General features: G+C 35.6%; 1 protein-coding gene across 1 annotated transcript in view; it reads left to right on the forward strand.

The window, feature by feature from the left end:
* The first annotated feature begins 1,892 nt into the window (after window positions 1-1,892).
* Window positions 1,893-19,357, forward strand: part of LOC123533771 (Fanconi anemia group M protein-like) — a 35,170-nt gene continuing 17,705 nt past the window's right edge. Inside the window, exons 1-10 of the mRNA XM_053518813.1 lie at window positions 1,893-2,391; window positions 4,189-4,912; window positions 5,265-5,437; window positions 6,032-6,109; window positions 7,491-7,649; window positions 10,410-10,541; window positions 11,670-11,893; window positions 12,476-12,579; window positions 13,531-13,691; window positions 15,857-16,063. Of these exons, the coding sequence (XP_053374788.1) occupies window positions 4,267-4,912; window positions 5,265-5,437; window positions 6,032-6,109; window positions 7,491-7,649; window positions 10,410-10,541; window positions 11,670-11,893; window positions 12,476-12,579; window positions 13,531-13,691; window positions 15,857-16,063 (1,884 nt within the window). The 5' untranslated portion in view covers window positions 1,893-2,391; window positions 4,189-4,266. The remainder of the gene's footprint in view (window positions 2,392-4,188; window positions 4,913-5,264; window positions 5,438-6,031; window positions 6,110-7,490; window positions 7,650-10,409; window positions 10,542-11,669; window positions 11,894-12,475; window positions 12,580-13,530; window positions 13,692-15,856; window positions 16,064-19,357) is intronic.

Here is a 19,357-nt window from a genome sequence, read left to right on the forward strand (position 1 = left end):
ATGTTTCAGATAAATAGAACATTGCCCTGGAATAGAGCGAGTGCCCTTAAAAACCTGGGAATATTCATTCAGCACTGTTGTTTTGTTAAGCCGGGAGGATACATAATTGGAAGTGACAGCATGTGCGAGTTTAACTAGGCCAAAATCTATGGAAATCTGGAAACCAAACAAGGGTGGTGACTGGGTGTCTACTACATGAAATTCTACATACTTGGTCTGTGCAGAAGGTTCATGGGTACACTGCAGGGTAATGGAACCTAGACATACTAAAGGGTTGCCATTATAACCTGTGAGCTTCGTTACAGAGGAACAGAGTGTGGTTTTTACATCTAATTGTTGCAATGCAAAATGAGGTAAAATATTCACCTGTGCGCCAGTGTCTATCTTGAAAGAAATTTGTTTCCCAAGAGGTCCAGTTTTAATATCCACAAATGCCTGATTGCACATCTTGTCTACAGCACTAATTACTGTATCAATGTAAATATCCTCAGATGAATCATCAGCCCTCACTTCATTGACACGTTTACTCCTGCACACCCTCGCGTAGTGATTCCATTGTTTACAGTTTCGGCATTGCACTCCCTTCGCCTTACACTGTTTGTCCCCATGGGATTGACCACAGTTTTGGCACAATCTGTGCATGACATCGGGCTTGTTTTCCGTTAATTTCCATGACCCGCCTTTGCACTTTATATCTCGTTTTTTCGATTCCTCGTTTTTGTGAGTAGTTTTACGTACAAAGTTAATAGAAGACGGTTCTTGCATGTTATTCATTTGCTCTTGTGCATATTCTACAGTTTGACATATGTCAACAGCTTTCGCCAAGGTTAGTTTCTCACCTACTGTCAAAAGCTTCTCTCTAATTTTGGGCGACTTCACACCGAACACGATTCGGTCTCTAATCAAATCTTCCTTGTATGCTTCGCCATAAGAACAGTCATTTGCAAGTATCTTAAGTCATGTGATGAATTGTTCCATGGTATCTTCACCTTGCACTTCATTATTAAACTTGAACCGCGCAAATACTGGGTTTGATTTCGGCTGAACGTGTTTTTCAAATGCGTCGGCGGTAGCTTTTACTGATTTTTTCTGATCAGCTGTCAACATTAAAGTTTAATAAATTTCTCTTCCTGTTTGTCCCATCCATAGGAGCAAGTATGTAATTTGTACTGGTTCATCTTTCCCCTTTAACGGACCCTGGAATATCAATTCCGCGTGACCTCTAAAGGTTTTGAATGTTTCCAACAAATTCGGACTGTCCCAGTCCATTGTAGGCGTCGGTACACCGGTTAAATCCATTATTTAAATCCGATACACTATATGCACTATATGCACAATGATTGTTAATAATCCTGACAAATGTGGATGTATTGAAATCGTTAATTTTCTGACACAATGTCTTATTGTAAAGAGTGACCAACACAGTATTCTTACTATAAGTATATGTTTATTATATGAGTGCGCCTTAACAACTACTGAAGCAACATCCCAAACTGGGTGTGTATAAAATATAAGCATGCGCTGTGAGTATACTACATTATCTACATAATGATACAGAGGTGTTACAAACAAGTATTTAAAGTGATCAAAGAATCTGTATGAAGTTTTAAGGGCAATTAAATTAATTTGTTCATCTATAGTACATAGTACAAGTTTAAAGCAAAATTTAATAACATTTAAAAACTGCAAAGTAGTTTTCACGCATTCATTCGTACTAGTTTATATCATTCCAATACGGCAGACACGGTATATATGCGGCGAGTACACTTTTGGAGACAGTAAACGCAGATAAATGCAAGGGCATGATAAAATTAATTAAGATAATAATATGCATGACACTTACCAAGTAACAAAGTGGATTTCGGCAGCATTATGCATAGAAATAAAATTCCGGTTCCCTAGCCTATGCACGGTATTTTGCTTAGAGAACGGTTCTGGACGAATAAGTTCGTGTCTAGGGAACCAATTCCGGTTCTCTAGCCACTGCCAATTTTATAAGGCATAAAAAAAAAAAATTGTTCGTTTCCTGTATCCCGACCTACCCTAAATGTTTGGCCCGACACTAAATGTTTTTATGGCCATGGAGAATATTTTTTCAACTTTTTTGACTAAAAGTTGCAAAACTGCACTTCTAAATTATGCTTTAAACAGTCAGGGGTGTAACTGTTTTAAACAACAACAAATGGATTTCGGCAGCATTATGCATAGAAATAAAATTCCGGTTTGCTAGCCTATGCACGGTATTTTGCTTAGAGAACCGGTTCCGGACGAATAAGTTCGCTGTCTACGGAACCGATTCGGGTTCTCTAGCCACTGCCTAAACTAAAATCAAAACATGAAAATATCGGATGAAGATAACAACAGTTTCTATACAAAAAAGGCGCATTAAAGGTAGACGAGTAAAAGGAATAAATGATATACATTGTATATTTATAATAAATACATTATAGATTATAAATTTAACAATTAAGTGCTACGTTCCCATGCAAAAACAGGGCCTTTGCAGAATATACTTTTTACCTTTGCCAAATATTTGCCATAACCTTTGCAGAACAGTTGCAGCACATGATTGCTGAATATATTCCGCAGACGAGTAGAAATGGAACGAAACGTGCAACTATTCCGCAAAGCTTTTGCAAATATACACAACGCACACAGAATGCAAATACTTCGCAAACAATTTACAATTCGCAGCTGAAACTTTGGCAAATAAATGGCAAAGTGATAGCAAAGTAATCGCAAAGTGATAGCAAAGTAATCGCAAAGTGATGGCAAAGTATTTGCAACTTGCATGCAAATAATATGCAAAGTATTCGCAAACACGTAACAAACAGCATAAAATGAATTTCTGAGGTTCAAAGAAAAGAATTTTTTTAATATCTGAAAAACAGATGTAAATTCACAAAACCATTAAAATTTTGCAGTTTAAATAAATATTAAAAGTCAATCATTTCAGTGATCAGTAACAATAACTAACATCATGTAATATTTGTAAGTTTTAACAATTGCTTGAGTAAAAAATGTCATTGATTAACATAACCTTTCTACATGCTGCAATATCCTCTGGTTCTTGGAAGTCTTATTGCTTAACAACATGGTATTGCATTATCCTTATTCAACAAAGTTTATATCTAGAAAAAATAATTAGAATATCATATAAATAATCTGTTTAACACAAGTTTGCATCACCAAAATATTTCTACTAACTGATGTGTAAACATTTCCTCACAATATTTTCAAAAATCCTGCCATTTGAATATAGACCAATCAGAAAACAGAATGGTTAATTACTTCCTGTACCTAGAGTCTACCAGGAAAGCAAGTTCATCTATGTTAACTATTTGCAAATGCTTTGCTCTTTCATTTCTGTACAAAGTGTTTATTTGCAATACCTTTGCGAAGTAAATGAGCTAAGTGTTTATTTGCAGATGCTTTGCTGTCTGTAATTTATCTAAGTGTTTATTTGCAAACCCTTTGCTTCAGTGTGATACGTTTTGCAGACTGTTTGCGAAAGTCTGATGCAAATATTTTGCAATCACTTGGAATATAGTTTCTGAGAAAACAAATATTTAAAATATATTCTGCAAATACATGACAAAGGGTTAAATGTGTATGGGACAATACAGTATTAAATATTTAATGTTAAAATAAAACATTGACCGCGATGGTCCCTCGCGTGAACACTGCGAATCCTCGCAGCCGTCCACCGCGAACCGCTGTGATCATGACCGCGAGGGCCAACGGGTGTCCAGCCATCGCAACTGAACACTCGATTTTTTTTTTACCCGCGAGGGTCGAAGGGTTTTTGAAGGTGCCGCGCTAGCTGTACTGTATATAAAAAAAATTAAATAATCGTTTTATTTAAAAAGTGGAATGTTTTTAACCTCACCATATGACACAAAAAACCACTACAAAGCTTGAAGGGGGATATACTGTACAGGAGACAGCTTAAGCTGGCTAGTGTGGTTTGTCAGTCCCTTTGCTGAAAAGCAGTGGTACAAATTTCTCCCTCTTTTCTAAAGGGATTCTAATCAAACTTTGTACATTTGGCCACCATAAAGTGTAGAAATTTTGTCTTTTGTCAGGATCAGTTGAAATATTGCAGAGTTACGGACCCTTATTTCTTTTTGACTAGTGCGATCATTTTAAAGGTAATTTTGCTGACCTTTTTTTTTTTCAATAATTCAGGTGAAGCTGCCGAAATACCAGCAGACCAAAAGTGCTGTACGAAGAACCTGAATTTAGGAAGATGCCACCATTGTAAGAATGAGTAAGAAACAGGCAACATTATTCCAAAGCTGGAGAAATAAATCAAAGGGTCCCGAACAAGGGTCTGTCCAGTCAGTCTGTCAGCCTTCGACCGTATCAGCAGATAATGATGTCATCGATTTGTGCGGTAGTTTTGAGGACGAAGATGACAATCTTCTTTGCGAAGCAGAGGAATCCGTGACTAATATAAGCAAACATTTAGGACCAGCAGCCACATCACACAAAATTTTTCCAAAAAATAAGGAGCATGCACATGCATGTGAAAATTTTGAAGGTCAGCATGTTGGTGATATATCTATTGGTGCAGATGGTTTTACACCAACCCAGGCTCAGACTCAAAGCTTTAATATTCCGGGTTTCGATAAATGTGCCGGCAAGCTGTGGATCTACCCAACAAATTATCCAGTCAGAGAGTATCAGTTCAGTATAGTTCAGCAGGCTCTGTTTAAAAACACAATGGTCACACTTCCCACTGGTCTTGGAAAAACTTTCATTGCTGCCGTGGTGATGTATAATTTCTACCGCTGGTATCCTCAGGGGAAGGTGATATTCATGGCACCAACCAAACCTCTTGTCGCACAGCAGATTGAGGCATGTTATAATATCATGGGTATTCCACAGGACCATACTGCTGAAATGACAGGTTAAGTTACCCTTTTATCATGTTTTATTTCTTCAAAAAAAACTATAGTATTTTGTGCTTTTAAAAACAAAAGAAATCTGATTTTGATAACTTCGTATAATCTGTAAATATTTAGACATTGTTCATGTTAAAAACTGTTACATCTGCCTTGACAATTAGATTGTTGACTATATATTACTGACAAAAAATGAAGGAAAAAAAAGATAAAGTGAATGATGCTTAAAAATATCAAGTAATGTTAGTAAGTAACAGTTGTCAAGACCCTGCTCTTCATTGTTTTTAGGATAAATTTTGTATTTGCATTTTTTCGCTTAAAATGTCACTTTTATGAACTTTGTTGTTTATGTTCCAGGTAGTATGGGTCCATCTAAGAGAGAGAGAGCATGGCATGATAAACGGGTGTTCTTCTTAACCCCACAAGTTTTGACCAATGACTTGAGTAGAGGATCATGTCCGGCAGAGGATGTTAAATGTTTAGTTATAGATGAGGCTCACAAAGCTCTTGGAAATCATGCATACTGTCAGGTTAGTGAAGATTTTATTGCTCTAAGTAACACAATTGTTGACTAATGTTCTTAGTAGAGGATCGTGTTCGGCACAGGATATGAAATTTTAAGTGATAGATGAGGCTCACTAGTAGTAAGCTCTTGGAAATCATGCATACTGTCAGTTTAGTAAAGATTTTATACTCTTAACACAACTATTGACCAATGACCTTAATAAAGGATCATATTTGGCACATGGTGTGAAATGTTCAGTGGAGGCTCACAAAGCTCTTGGAAACCATGCATACTGTCTGGTTAGTGAAGATTTTACTATCTAAAACAACTATTGACTAATATCTTTAGTAGAGGATCGTCTGGCACATGGTGTTAAAGGTTTAGTGATAGACAAGGCTTTGAAACCTTGTACACTGTCGGGGCCAATTCATGATATTTTGTCCTCAGACCAAGCTTTGCCTCCAAACCAGCTGTAGTGAATTTCTCCTTGGAATGACTTGCTATGCTTCCTAATTTGCAAGAAAATACGACTGTTGTAACATATGCCAAATTTTTTTTTCAAATTAGTGTTAATGAGTTAAAAGTTGAAATAACTAACATCCAATATCTGATATTTCAGGTTGTCAGGGAACTGGTAAAGTACACAGAGAACTTCAGAATCCTGTCTCTCAGTGCAACACCTGGGAGTGATATAAAGGTAAGAAAACTTGTAACTTCTGGTGCTTACAAAAGCTTCCATAGAATAGTTGTTCATACATGTATACTGATTTTTAGCTCACCTGAGCACAAAGTGCTGTAGATGAGCTATTGTGATTTAGATTACCCTGTTTCCGTCGTCATGTGGTGTGTGGCATGCGTTGTCTACAATTGGCAGTTAACGCTCTAGGTTTTACACAGTTTTAGCCCAATCTGAATGAAACTTGGTAAGAATATTACCCTTAATAAAATCTCTTAGGATTTTGTTACTGGGTCATCTAGAGTCAAAAACTAGGTTGTTAGGTCAGTTAATAGGAAAACCTTGTAAACACTCTAGAGGCAACTTTTTCTAGTCATCTTATGAAACTTTGTCAAAATACACCAGTTCAAAACTGGTAACCTGAGATCAAAAATTAGGTCACTAGGTCAAATCATTGTAAAAACATATTATTCACTCTCTAGAGGCCACATTTTCTGTTTGACCTTCCTAAAACTTTATCAGAATGTTTGTCTCTGTACAATCTAGTTCAAATTTAAAACTGGGTTACCTGAGGTAAAAAACTAGGCCACCAGGTTAAATCATGAAAAAAACATTGTTAGCACCCTAGAGGCCTCATTTTATGTTTGATCTTAAAACATTTTCAGAATGTTTGTCTTTATGAAATCTAGGATTAATTCAAAACTGGGTAACCTGAGGTCAAAAACTAGGTCACTAGGTCAAATCATACAAAAAGCCTTGTTCACATTTTCTGTTCACTGGGTTACATGAGATCAGAAACTAGGTCACTCAAGACCTTGTTAACACTGTAGAGGCCACATTTTCTGTTTGATTCTTAGAATGTTTGTCTCTATGAAATCCCTTTTGTTTATTTTACTCCTGCTATCTTGGCTTGAATTTTTAGCTATTATGATGATTCATTATATTCTTTTCTGTTTTACTGACAATAAAATATGTGGTTTCTTTCTGTGAGTACAGCAAAATCATAATAAAGGTCAACCTTTGTATAGAACAGCCAAAATGACAAGTCAACATAAAACTGCAATTCGCCTTCTGATAAAATATAATTCCTGGTTTTATTTTAAATTTTCCTTAAATCTGATAAAAAAAATCATATAGTCATGCTAATTCAGTTTTGTTCTTTACCATCAAAAGAATGAGTTTGAGCTATGTGTATAATTGAATTTTCTTTAAAAAGTTTTGGTTGCCTGTTTTGACAGAATTTTTTTGTCAAACTTAGCCATTTTGTTTATGTTTTTGTGAATGTTTTCTTCATATAGCTTGTGCAATCATGTGGAAAAGTGTTGTCCTTGATAGGTTGTTTTTACAAAAATAATTTTTTCTGTACAAAATACATAGTAACTGTAAATACTTTATTTTATAGGCTGTACAGCAGGTGCTGAACAACCTTTTAATTTCTCAAATTGAGATACGTACAGAGGATTCCATTGACATTAAGAGGTACTCTCATGAAAGGAAGGTAGATAAAGTGGTTGTCCCCCTTGGTGATGAGCTGACAAAGGTTAAAACAAAATATATACAGGTAAGTTACTGTATCACTCGAGTCAGCTATACAATATATACTGTATACAGTTGAAACTTGGTATCTTGAACTTGCTTATAAATTTCGAAATTCTGGTTATCTGGAAGAAATGTTTATTAATAATTCAAGTCCCATCAGAATTCCTTCTTTTAAGTTAATACAATTTTTATACGCCCGTCTCAAACAGTTTTCATCCGATCTTCACCAAATTTGTTGACAATGTTTGTGAGCATAATATCTCGACCAAGTTCAGTAACCAGCCAAATCGCAATTATGGCCCTTGAATTACTTGAAAAACTGCGAATTTAGCCTGGTCCGCTCTAAGTCGAACAGTTTTCATCCACTTTTCACCAGACTTGCTGACAATGTTTGTGGGCATAATATCTCGGTCAAGTTCGATAATCGCCCCTGGCACTCTTGGATTATGGCCCTTGAATTACTCAAAAAACTGTGAATTTAGCCTTTTCCGCTCTCTGAGTTTTCATCTGAACTTCACCAAACTTGCTGACAATGTTTGTGGGCATAATATCACAGCCAAGTTTGATAACCAGCCAAATCGCCCCTGGCACACTTGGATTATGGCCCTTGAATTAGGCCAAGTTCGATGATGGGCGTATTTTGCGACAGTCTGGCACTCTTGTATTATGTACAGTTGTATTATCAGTCAGTTTCAGTCATATTTACAGGATATACTATAGAGTATTACAATAGCTTGAAAAGAATATTTTACTTTTAAGATTAAGTGGCCTGCCAAATTCATATCTGCATATATAAATACACAAAGGACTAGTTATTCAGTGTCCACAACACTCTTATACCTCAGACATAGCAAAAATGATAACGAAAGAATTTCACTTTACTTTTCGAGAACATGTTAGTCCAGGGACATTATTAAAAACTTAAAATTGGGTAATTTTTGCATAGGCTTTGCTTAGTGCTTTTGTGGTAAGCAGCTTTATTAGAGATGTCAAGATTTCGTGAAATATGAGTTTTTAGCTCACCTGTCACATAGTGACAAGGTGAGCTTTTGTGATCATGCAGCGTCCGTCGTCCGTGCGAATACTTTTCCTTGTGACATCTCTAGAGGTCACATTTTTTGTGGGATCTTTATGAAAGTTGGTCAGAATGTTCATCTTGATGATATCTAGGTCTAGTTCGAAACTGGGTCACGTGCCATCAAAAACTAGGTCAGTAGGACTAAAAATAGAAAAACCTTGTGACCTCTCTAGAGGCCATATATTTCACAAGATCTTCATGAAAATTAGTCAGAATGTTAACCTTGATGATATCTAGGTCAAGTTGTAAACTGGGTCACGTGGGGTCAAAAACTAGGTCAGTAGGTCTAAAAATAGAAAAACCTTGTGAACTCTCTAGAGGCCATATTTTTCATGAGATCTTCATGAATATTGGTCAGAATGTTCACCTTGATGATATCTAGGTCAAGTTCGAAACTGGGTCACATGGGGTCAAAAACTAGGTCATTAGGTCTAAAAATAGAAAAACCTTGTGACCTCTCTAGAGGCCATATTTCTCAATGGATCTTCATGAAAATTGGTCAGAATGTTCACCTAGATGATATCTAGGTCAAGTTCGAAACTGGGTCACGTGGGGTTAAAAACTAGGTCAGTAGGTCTAAAAATAGAAAAACCTTGTGACCTCTCTAGAGGCCATATTTTTCATGAGATCTTCATGAATATTGGTCAGAATGTTCACCTTGATGATATCTAGGTCAAATTCGAAACTGGGTCTTGTGGGGTCAAAAACTAGGTCAGTAGGTCTAAAAATAGAAAAACATTGTGACCTCTCTAGAGACCATATTTCCCAATGGATCTTCATGAAAATTGGTCAGAATGTTCACCTTGATGATATCTAGGTCAAATTCGAAACTGGGTCACGTTGGGTTAAAAACTAGGTCAGTAGATCTAAAAATAGAAAAACCTTGTGACCTCTCTAGAGGCCATATTTTTCATGAGGTCTTCATGAATATTGGTCAGAATGTTCATCTTGATTATATCTAGGTCAAGTTCGAAACTGGGTCATGTGGGGTCAAAAACTAGGTCAGTAGGTCTAAAAATAGAAAAACCTTGTGACCTCTCTAGAGGCCATATTTCTCAATGGATCTTCATGAAAATTTGTGAGAATGTTCAGCTTGATGATATCTAGGTCAGGTTCGTAACTGGGTCATGTGCGGTCAAAAACTAGGTCAGTAGGTCGAAAAATAGAAAAACATTGTGACCTCTCTAGAGGCCATATTTTTCACGAGATCTTCATGAAAATTGGTGAGAATGTTCACCTTGATGATATCTAGGTCAAGTTTAAAAGTGGGTCACGTGCCTTCAAAAACTAGGTCATTAGGTCAAATAATAAAAAAACCTTGTGACCTCTCTAGAGGCCATATTTTTCAATGGATCTTCATGAAAATTGGTCAGAATTTTTTATCTTGATGATATCTAGGTCACATATGCTCAAAAACTAGGTTAAATAATAAAAATAACGACGTCATACTCAGTTCAACACTGGGTCATGTGGGGATAGGTGAGCGATTCAGGACCATCATGGTCCTCTTGTTTTATTTTGTTTTAGGACATGGGGCTGATTAATATTTATGATTATTTTGAATTCATAAGTGGAATTATTTGGGAATATTAGTGAAAGTAAAACTTTGGCATATATTAGTGCCCATACTATTGTAGTTGACCATGGTTTTATGAAGATAAAATGGCTTTCTGTTGCCTTAAAGCAAGATACTTTTTGTTGTAGATAATGGAAGTGGTTGTGAATAGACTGAAGCGACATGGTGTTCTGTACAACAAAGATACAACCAGTCTGTCAAAGTTCCTCATTCTTAAAGCTAGGGAGGCTTTCAGACAAAACCCACCTGAAAGACTTCAGGTTTGTGAAATAATTATATGGAAGTTACAAATCTGGTGCATTATGGTTGTGAAATTTAAATTTTAGTTTTACGGACATGTTTAAAAGTGATACTGAACATGGACTCAGAGCTCCAGATAAGCTTTTGGTGCAATTGGGTATTTTCCCATCACTTTTTGTCTGAATTGGGTATTGGAAATTTGAATTGGGTAAAAATAATATCATTACCCGGCCTTTTCAGAAGTAATTGGGTATTTGCTAAAACCAATTGGGTATTTTACCAATCTCGCACTAACAATTGAGTATTTTTGCTTACAGTATACATGGTATATATCATTAAACAGGACTGACTAAGTACATACTTTAATGGCGCCCTTCAGTGTTTAATACAAAAATGTATTTAAAATTGTAATGAATGTTCCATACTGTTGTTTTCTTTTTCACTTTTAATGCAGTCGGAGATCAGTTCATGCACAATATCCCGAACGATGTGGTCTCCGCAATATGCATTCTCCCAAAAGATGTCATCCAGTATTGGTGACACTACATCATCACAAACAGATAACTGTCATTATTGAACAGCAAATTATCCCACTAATTTGTTTGTTTGTGCTGCAACAATGTTTTTTCTGCGACCTCTTTTACATTTTATTGGCGTAAAATTGTTTACAAAGCGTCCAAATAACACCGATCAGCAGACTGAATGGTCCTGTGATTTTTCCGATAAATTGCAACCTGTTCTGCGGTAACGTATAACCAGTCAGTCAAATCTAGCGTTAAAGTCTCGTACCCGTTCTAGTAATAAGGAAAATGCGATACGCAAGCAATTTTTTACGAATTGGGTATTAGGAATTTGACTTGCGTTTCAGTATGCACACTGTATTAATTCAGTTGGGTTTTCTGCAATTTTAATTGCGTAAATACGCAAATACGCAGCTTATCTGGAGCTCTGTGGACTACGTCCTTGGTCAGTGACCTCCTCGGCAGCCTAGTAGAGCACCTGCTTCAGGTACAAGAGGTTGTGGGTTCACTCGGCCACGTCATACTTAAGAAATGAAAAGTGTACTATAGCTTCCTCACTTTACATATAATGTTTATGTATAAAAATGATAAAATTTTAATAATGCATTTAAATGTTCCCTGTTCTAGAGAAATCAGTATGGCATAGTGGAGGGAGATTTTGCTCTGGCAATGAGTCTGTATCATGGATACGAGCTACTTCAGCTGCATGGGTCAAGGTCATTGTACAATTTTCTGGAGGGGATACTTACAGGCGACAAGGGGTACGGCCGTACACGGACAGAATTGACGAGAAATGCCGATTTTAATGAACTCATGGGTCTTCTGTCTGGGAAATATACTGCCCCGGAGAGGTAATAAGTATAAAATCTATATGTCTAGCTATTGTAACTTAAGTCTAACTTTTGTTAGAGAAAACTGATTTTAGATAACATACCCTAGTCAGTTATATTTGCAGACATGCTGTTGTTTTACTTTAGGAATATACATGTATATAAAGCAAATATGAAATATAATATGCTTTCCAGTTACCATCTTTTTTGTCAACTAGAGGACCTAGAGGATCTTTTCGTTTGTCAGCTTTTGCAGACATTTCATTTAGACTGAGACCTCTACTCATTCTAAATATACTGTCAATTTGTAAACGAAGTTTAAAATAAAAGTTCTTGAATTTTATGTTTTTCTGTAGATAGGCTCCCAGAAACAATTGTGTCAGGCACAGACAACTTTCATTAAAATTTTGATGGCCTTTTCTTATACCCTTGCATAGCCAAACATAGCCAATTGAGGTCTATGACCTTGGAAATGCTGCCTTTGATAAATTCGATATTTAATTCGATAAATTATCAGAAAACTTTCATTGCATATAATTTCATCTGAGGAAATATATTTTAATGGTTAATAAAATATCTTACATGTAAATTTTCATCTTTAAGTGAGACAGCAAGTCAAGCACGAGCAAAACCATTTGTGATTGGTCATCCAAAGATGGTGAAACTACAGGAGATAGTGTTAGACCATTTCAACACACATTCAGATGGTAAGTATTACCAATGCAGAATATTCTTAAGGATATGGGTCTATATTAGTCATTTGCGTCTGTCTGTATGTCCTTCTGCTCTTTATTCCTTTCCAGAGTCATGTCTCCTTAACTATTTAATGGATTTTCAAATCTGTACTATTGTGATATGATGAGAAACACATGTTCTAGGTCACTAGGTCCAAGGTAAAGGGGAAACCCAAAGGTCAAATAACTTTTGTGTCTGCTGTATATCTTGAAATTAGCTGGAATGGTTTTCATACGATTAGCATCAATTGTTTACTTCACCAGAAACTGCAGAGCACTTCATTAATTTTTCTCCTCTTTAAAGCGAAATCTATGGTAAGGGTGTTTATTTTTCACCTTTAGTGATAGCTCTAGTTTTATAAATGTTTATTCTGTAATCAGCCTTACTTTGAAGGAAAGTAGAAAGTAATGAACCATTTTGGGTTTATTTGGCAGGAGAACGTGAAGAGGTTGATACTTATAAATACTTCCATACTTATGGGTAAATTAAGAACTTATCTGTATTAACTACTTAAACATTTGGTTTGAATGTAAAATCTGTGTAAATTTGCATGTAACAGTATTTCCTTTTCATTATAGTCTGATATCATTTCGAAATGCTTATTTAAGCCTTAGCCTGCTGACGGCAAGTGATTTTGCCTTTGTGACCAGTGCAGACTAAGATCAGCCTGCACATCCATGCAGGCTGATCATAGTCTGCACTGTTCGCTATTCAGTCAGTAAATTTTTCAGTGAACACCCCTTTGAATAATAAATGGTACTGCCTGAATTAAATGACGGATCAGTCCATTTTAGAAATTTAGCAGGGAAAAGGTTAACATGATATGAAGCTTAAAGGGATTTTCTAAATGTATGTGTACATGTATGTATAGGCATACTGTGATCTCAGCCTGAAAGATAATTTTGCTTGAATTATTTTTTCAGCTGGTACAAGAGTGATGATATTCTCCCAGTACAGAGACAGTGTACAGGAGATAACAGACATGTTACATGTACATCAGCCAGTTGTTAAGGTTATGAGCTTCATTGGTCAGGCCACTGCTGGTAAATCCACAAAAGGATTCACACAGAAAGAACAGCTAAAGGTGTGTAGTACAGAAAATTTTACTTTTGTAGATGGGTAGGTAAATAGGGCTTTCATCTTTAACTGCAATATTGATGTATTATCAATATAGACTAATTACCAATAAAAAAATGTGTAACAATATCTTATTTCAGGATGTTGATACAGTGCAGAATTGAAAAAATAAATAGAAATAGTTGCACTGAAAATGATAGTAACTAAAAATGTGCACTTTGCCTACCATGATTACTAATTTCATGATGCATACTTAGTCTCACTAGTCTAACATCTGCAATTTAGGGCCATCAAAAGTGAATATCATCAGTCTGAGAGTTTTTCATAAAATTCATAGCTTGAAATCTGACTTTCATGTCTTTATGCTCTTTTACTGTTTGTTGTTATTCTGCAGATAGGAGTTAGGTTTTATAGCGATGTTATATGTAGATGATAGTATAGTTTGTGAAATCATTTATATTTGATGGGGACTAATTTTCGAGGATGAAATCCATGAAAGTACTGGTAAATCCCAACAAACAAGTTAAAATTCCTTTTTTTACATGCTAAAGTTGAAACAATGAACTCATATTTCCTAAATATAACCATTTTGACCAAAACCATAAAAAAAATTTTTGCCCATGAAATTAAATGATTTCACAACGAATTTAAACCTTTCAATCTATGACTGACCGAGTAGCTTATTTCTTTACTGTATCATGCATTAGTGTTATCCTTTTTAACTGAAAAAATTGATATCAAATTTTTATGATAAAATTTAATGAAAAAGTCTTATTTAAATTTTTTTTAAAGGAGTTCATCACAATATTTTCTGCGCAGCTCAAACGCGCAGCAAGCGATATCCACTGTAAAGTTCAGAATTCGCCGCCGAAAGTGCATAATTGTCGGATATGAGGGCACTCGCGCAAAATATATCGTATGTACTGACAATATAGATCGTGCATCCATATTTTACCTTTAAAAGTGATGGTGTTTTATTGGAGGAGTAGTTGTAGGAAGTGCTCGAATCGAATACATTGTGGACAGCCAGTTTGAAAGTAAACTATTTCGTCCAGAAATGATGCAGCCGACTCCAAGTCAAATAAAATTCCAGAAAATCTTAACGTAGATATATCTCCTTCAAGTTCAAATGTGACTTCCTAAAAATGTTGTTATACTTTTTGTGCCCCATCTCGAATTTCACGTAGTAAGACCAGAGTTATGGCCCCTGATAGTCAAATTGTACATAAAGGGTCTACACATTTGTGTCGCATGTACCTCAAAATTATATGCGCCAAGAGCCATGAAACCACACAAGAATTAAATTCAGAATGCGAAATTGTGCACCAGTGCTTTTATTTGAGGTTTCACTCAATAAAAACAGATTTATGTCCCTTGGCGTGGTCAAATATATACGTAAATGGGATGTGAAAGCTTGTGTAGCACGTATCTCAAAAAGTATTTGATCTAGAGGCTTGCAACCTTAAAGGAGCATTATTCCGCATGTGAGTAAGAATATTGGTTAAGGAACTGGTAATAACATTGTGCAATTTGTTTTGTAAGAAAAAAAAAATGTTCATAATTTTTAGGTGGGTGGGGTAATGAAAAAATACTTTTGTGGGTGGAGTGAATATTTTTTAATTTTTCTTGAAAACAAGCACGGGTTGATATTATTTTTTTGGTTTAGATTTTTTTGTCTTAGTTCTAGCTTACATAATATAAAATTTGGAAAAAATCTGTCCGCTAGAATTTTCATATCATTAAGAAATACTTCGTGTTTTTCTCAGTTTCAGATATTTTCGACATCTGTCAAGAGTAATTTTTCTGAGTTAATATATCTATATGTTGACATTTTATGCATAGTTATAGTGGTGTTATTAATTCGGATGCATAAAAAGTAACATCAGAGTGAAACTTCGAATAAATAATTGTTTGCAGTAGTTTTATTATAACATGTATGTACTGTTTCTTCAGACAAAAATACCGATTTGGTGTTCTTAATAAACTTTGAATATTGAAAAAAGAAGCACGGGTACCTATTAGTTTTATTTTTTATTTTAACTTGTCATACATCAATCTATAAATATGCAAAGTTACAAAAAATTCTGTCCGCTAGAAATAATTGTGAAAAACACCTTTAAAAGACATTTCATTGTTACGCTGATTTTAATATTTTCATTATGGTAATTATAGGTGATGAAACAGTTTAGAGAAGGTGGTTATAACACACTGGTATCAACATGTGTTGGAGAGGAAGGTTTGGATATTGGTGATGTGGACCTTATCATCTGTTTTGATGCTCACAAGAGTCCGATACGACTTGTTCAGAGGATGGGTCGCACAGGACGCAAGCGAGAGGGCAGAATTGTTATGTTAGTTACACAGGGTAAAGAAGAACAGGTACTGATATTAATTTGCAGAAAATTGATGGAAATGGAAGATATTGTCAGTAAGTTACACACACAGCAATCAGAAAGATTCTGAAATCTGATGTTAAAGTGTAATAAAGCCATTGAATAAAAATGATAATACTAGTGTAATAAAGCTTTGACGTCAACGTTGTTTATAGTATAGGAGACGTTGGTCAAATTGACTTGTTTATATAGTAAAAGACAATAGAATTTTTGATGTTTCGCCAGGAAAAAGCTAACATGTGATAAAAAGAATATTACATTTGTGATATTACATTTGTGACTTTCCACATAAATTTTATTAAACTTGTTGAATAAATTCAATATGAAAAAACACTCATGTAATATCCTCTATAAGTATAATACTAATAAGACAGACACCTTACGCTAATTCTCAATAAAATAGAACAATTGAGATTTTAAATAAACGAAAAATCAGCTGCTGTGATTTTCAATTAATAAGAGCATGTTTTGAAGCCGTGGGTGTGTAGAATCGAATACCAAAATGAATTCAACAATCTCTTTCTAATTTCATAAAGAAAGCCGTTTGAGTAAAGGCACTGTAATTTTAGCAGTAACGTAAGTTTCATTACTACCAGTAATAATTATTGTAGTGTATAAATGTAACATTTTATAGAACGACCCGTTGTGAAAATGCCTCTTGAAATGGTAGTCTTTTATACAGCTAAAGGTTGTTCACAAGAGCGCTGACATTGATTATTAATTGTAGATGGCAAACTGAAAGTTAAGGGTTTTACAAAAGAAACACACAAAAATTCAAATACAATAACTTTATATTTTTTCAAAACGTGTACCTTCACGATGCTTTAATATATTACATCAAGTGTCTAACAATGAATTATTTAAACATCTAAACTAGAGAAAAAAACTGTTAAGTAGGTTAATCGTCTGCTACTTGCCATGAAATAAATCGAGAATAAAATGCCTCTGAACAGTAACGTAGGTTTCACAAACATTAACTATTTAATGAAAGCTATCAGGCACGAAATAGAAGGGGCGTATTGCTATGTATTGCTTCAAAACCAGAAAGTGGAAGAATACCATGGTTTATACTGATATCAATGTGTATATAGTCGCAACATATTAGTTCCAACTTACTGTAATGTTAAAAACTGGTTAATGAAACGTATATTGTAATGTTTTGCACAACTTTTGTCTACGAAACTGGTAAGTTGAACCCAGTAAAATAAGTTTAACTTTTGTTGGCTAATATTCAAACATAGTGAGACTGTGACGTGAGCTCATTTTAGATAATTAATAAAGTATTTGTTTTTAATATTATTGTAACGTATGTTTCATGTTACGTTAGGATACATTATTAGTGAAAGAACGTCAACATATTACTGAAGATTTAATCATATCAGACAACAATTTGGTGGAAAGTCTTTCAGATTCACAATTTAAAATTGTTAAAGTTAAACGAATATTTCATTAAACTATTAATGGATCTATTTCTTGGATAAAAAGATACACGGGTTTACCAGGATCATGCATACGTCGGTCACGTGAATGGTATAGCTTTATGTTTATATGTCTTTAAAAAACAAAAATGCTGTGTCTCAGCGATTTATATAGCAAACATAATTTGTCATAATGAACGTATAACTGTGCCGTTATGTAGTGTCTGCTTTCTGTAACGTATGTTACATTTCTATAGTTCCGCGTAACATCTCTCTGTTTCAGCAATGTCCGCCATAGATAGTTTAAACATTCTCTTAGACTTTCCAGACGCGACCGGGCTGCCAATTTTACAAAGTGTATGTGACTTCTTTCTCCAGACAACATCTTCATTTCTTGGCCACTGGAACAGCGCTTTCTTTTTCTGCATGAAAGTAACCTTGTAATCGTAACCATCGGCGTCCGGATCTACTTCTACAATCCGACCAACATACCAGTCACCTTCATATACAGCAGCAATGTAGTCTCCTGTATCGTAACATGCACTCGGTGAACTGGATTTCTTAGCTTTTGTGTTATCTGATTTCCCGGTGTCAAGTACTGTCCACGAGTCACATATACGGCCTCTGATACACTCTTCACAGTAGCATGACATATCACGTGTGCACAATTTTCCACCGCTGTTTAGCCTAACTGAGTGCAGCTGTAATGTACCTTTGACTGGTGCCAAATCTACCTGTTGCAATTTAAGTGCCATGGCCTCACAGTCGTTTTTCGTGACAAAGAAGAACTTCACACCTTTCATGCTTGAAGTGGTTGCCCAATTCATAAAGTCGTCTGCGTCTTGTATAGTGCACTTTCCAGAGCGAACCGCTTTGTCCGCCAGACGCTTGACAGTACCACCTAGCCCGTCGCACACATTTTTCCCGTGCCCACTCTCGTAATAGTTCCATGTGGCGTGACAACCATACGTGGCCTCATGTTTGAGAATCGAATTGAAAATGTACCTATTCCGATATTGTGACGTTGGACTGTCTGTCCAGTAATGAACATACTGTATTTCGTCACAACCAGGCAAATTGATCTCTTTATCAAACAATTTCTGGATAACACCGTACTCGCAGAGTGAGACATGACATCAGAGACTGCCACATAACTTTTGTGCTCAAGACTTCCGTTTTCTCCTCGGAAATAAATCACCATTGGATGTAATGTAACCTGTGTTGCGTTCCAGTATGCTGACTGGATCTCGTCGGCAGTTTTACACGAGTAATTCTCTGCAAAGTCCATATGTATTACTATTTCATTTCCTGGTAAGGCTTCTTTAAGTATCCGGGTTTGCTTGTACTGTGTTTTCATAGTTTGATAATGCACCTTAAAGGTAGCTACCTCTTTCAGCCATTCTTCATAGAATGTATCTCTGTCGACTGAATCACATACAATTTTCATTTTTTTCTTATTATTTTCTAGAGTAACTCGTTTCCATTTAGAATAAATGACAGTTTCTGGGAGTTGTGATTTATCAATTGTGACTTCGCTTTGAATGAAAGTTTCTGGATTTTGTGAAATTTCAATTCCCGATTTTCGCATCATTTGCAGTTTGAGTGCCAGATCCTGGTGTTTTGTGCAGAGACACACATTTCTGCTCAAGCAGCTTGTCAAATGAATATGTTTTGGTCTCATTCTGCAGAAGGTTGACACAGACAGTTTGTGTTCTGGATTTTCAGCCAGATACTTCTGATGAAGGTTTGCCAGGTAATCAGTGAGAATACGGGTTTGAACCTTCCCTTCTTCGCATTTTGTTGCATCCCTTTTGCCTGGCTGAATCCTACAATTATCTTCCCTTTCAAAGAACTGCGTGACA

Source organism: Mercenaria mercenaria, chromosome 1 (genome assembly GCF_021730395.1).
Source record: "Mercenaria mercenaria strain notata chromosome 1, MADL_Memer_1, whole genome shotgun sequence".
NCBI lineage: Eukaryota > Metazoa > Mollusca > Bivalvia > Venerida > Veneridae > Mercenaria > Mercenaria mercenaria.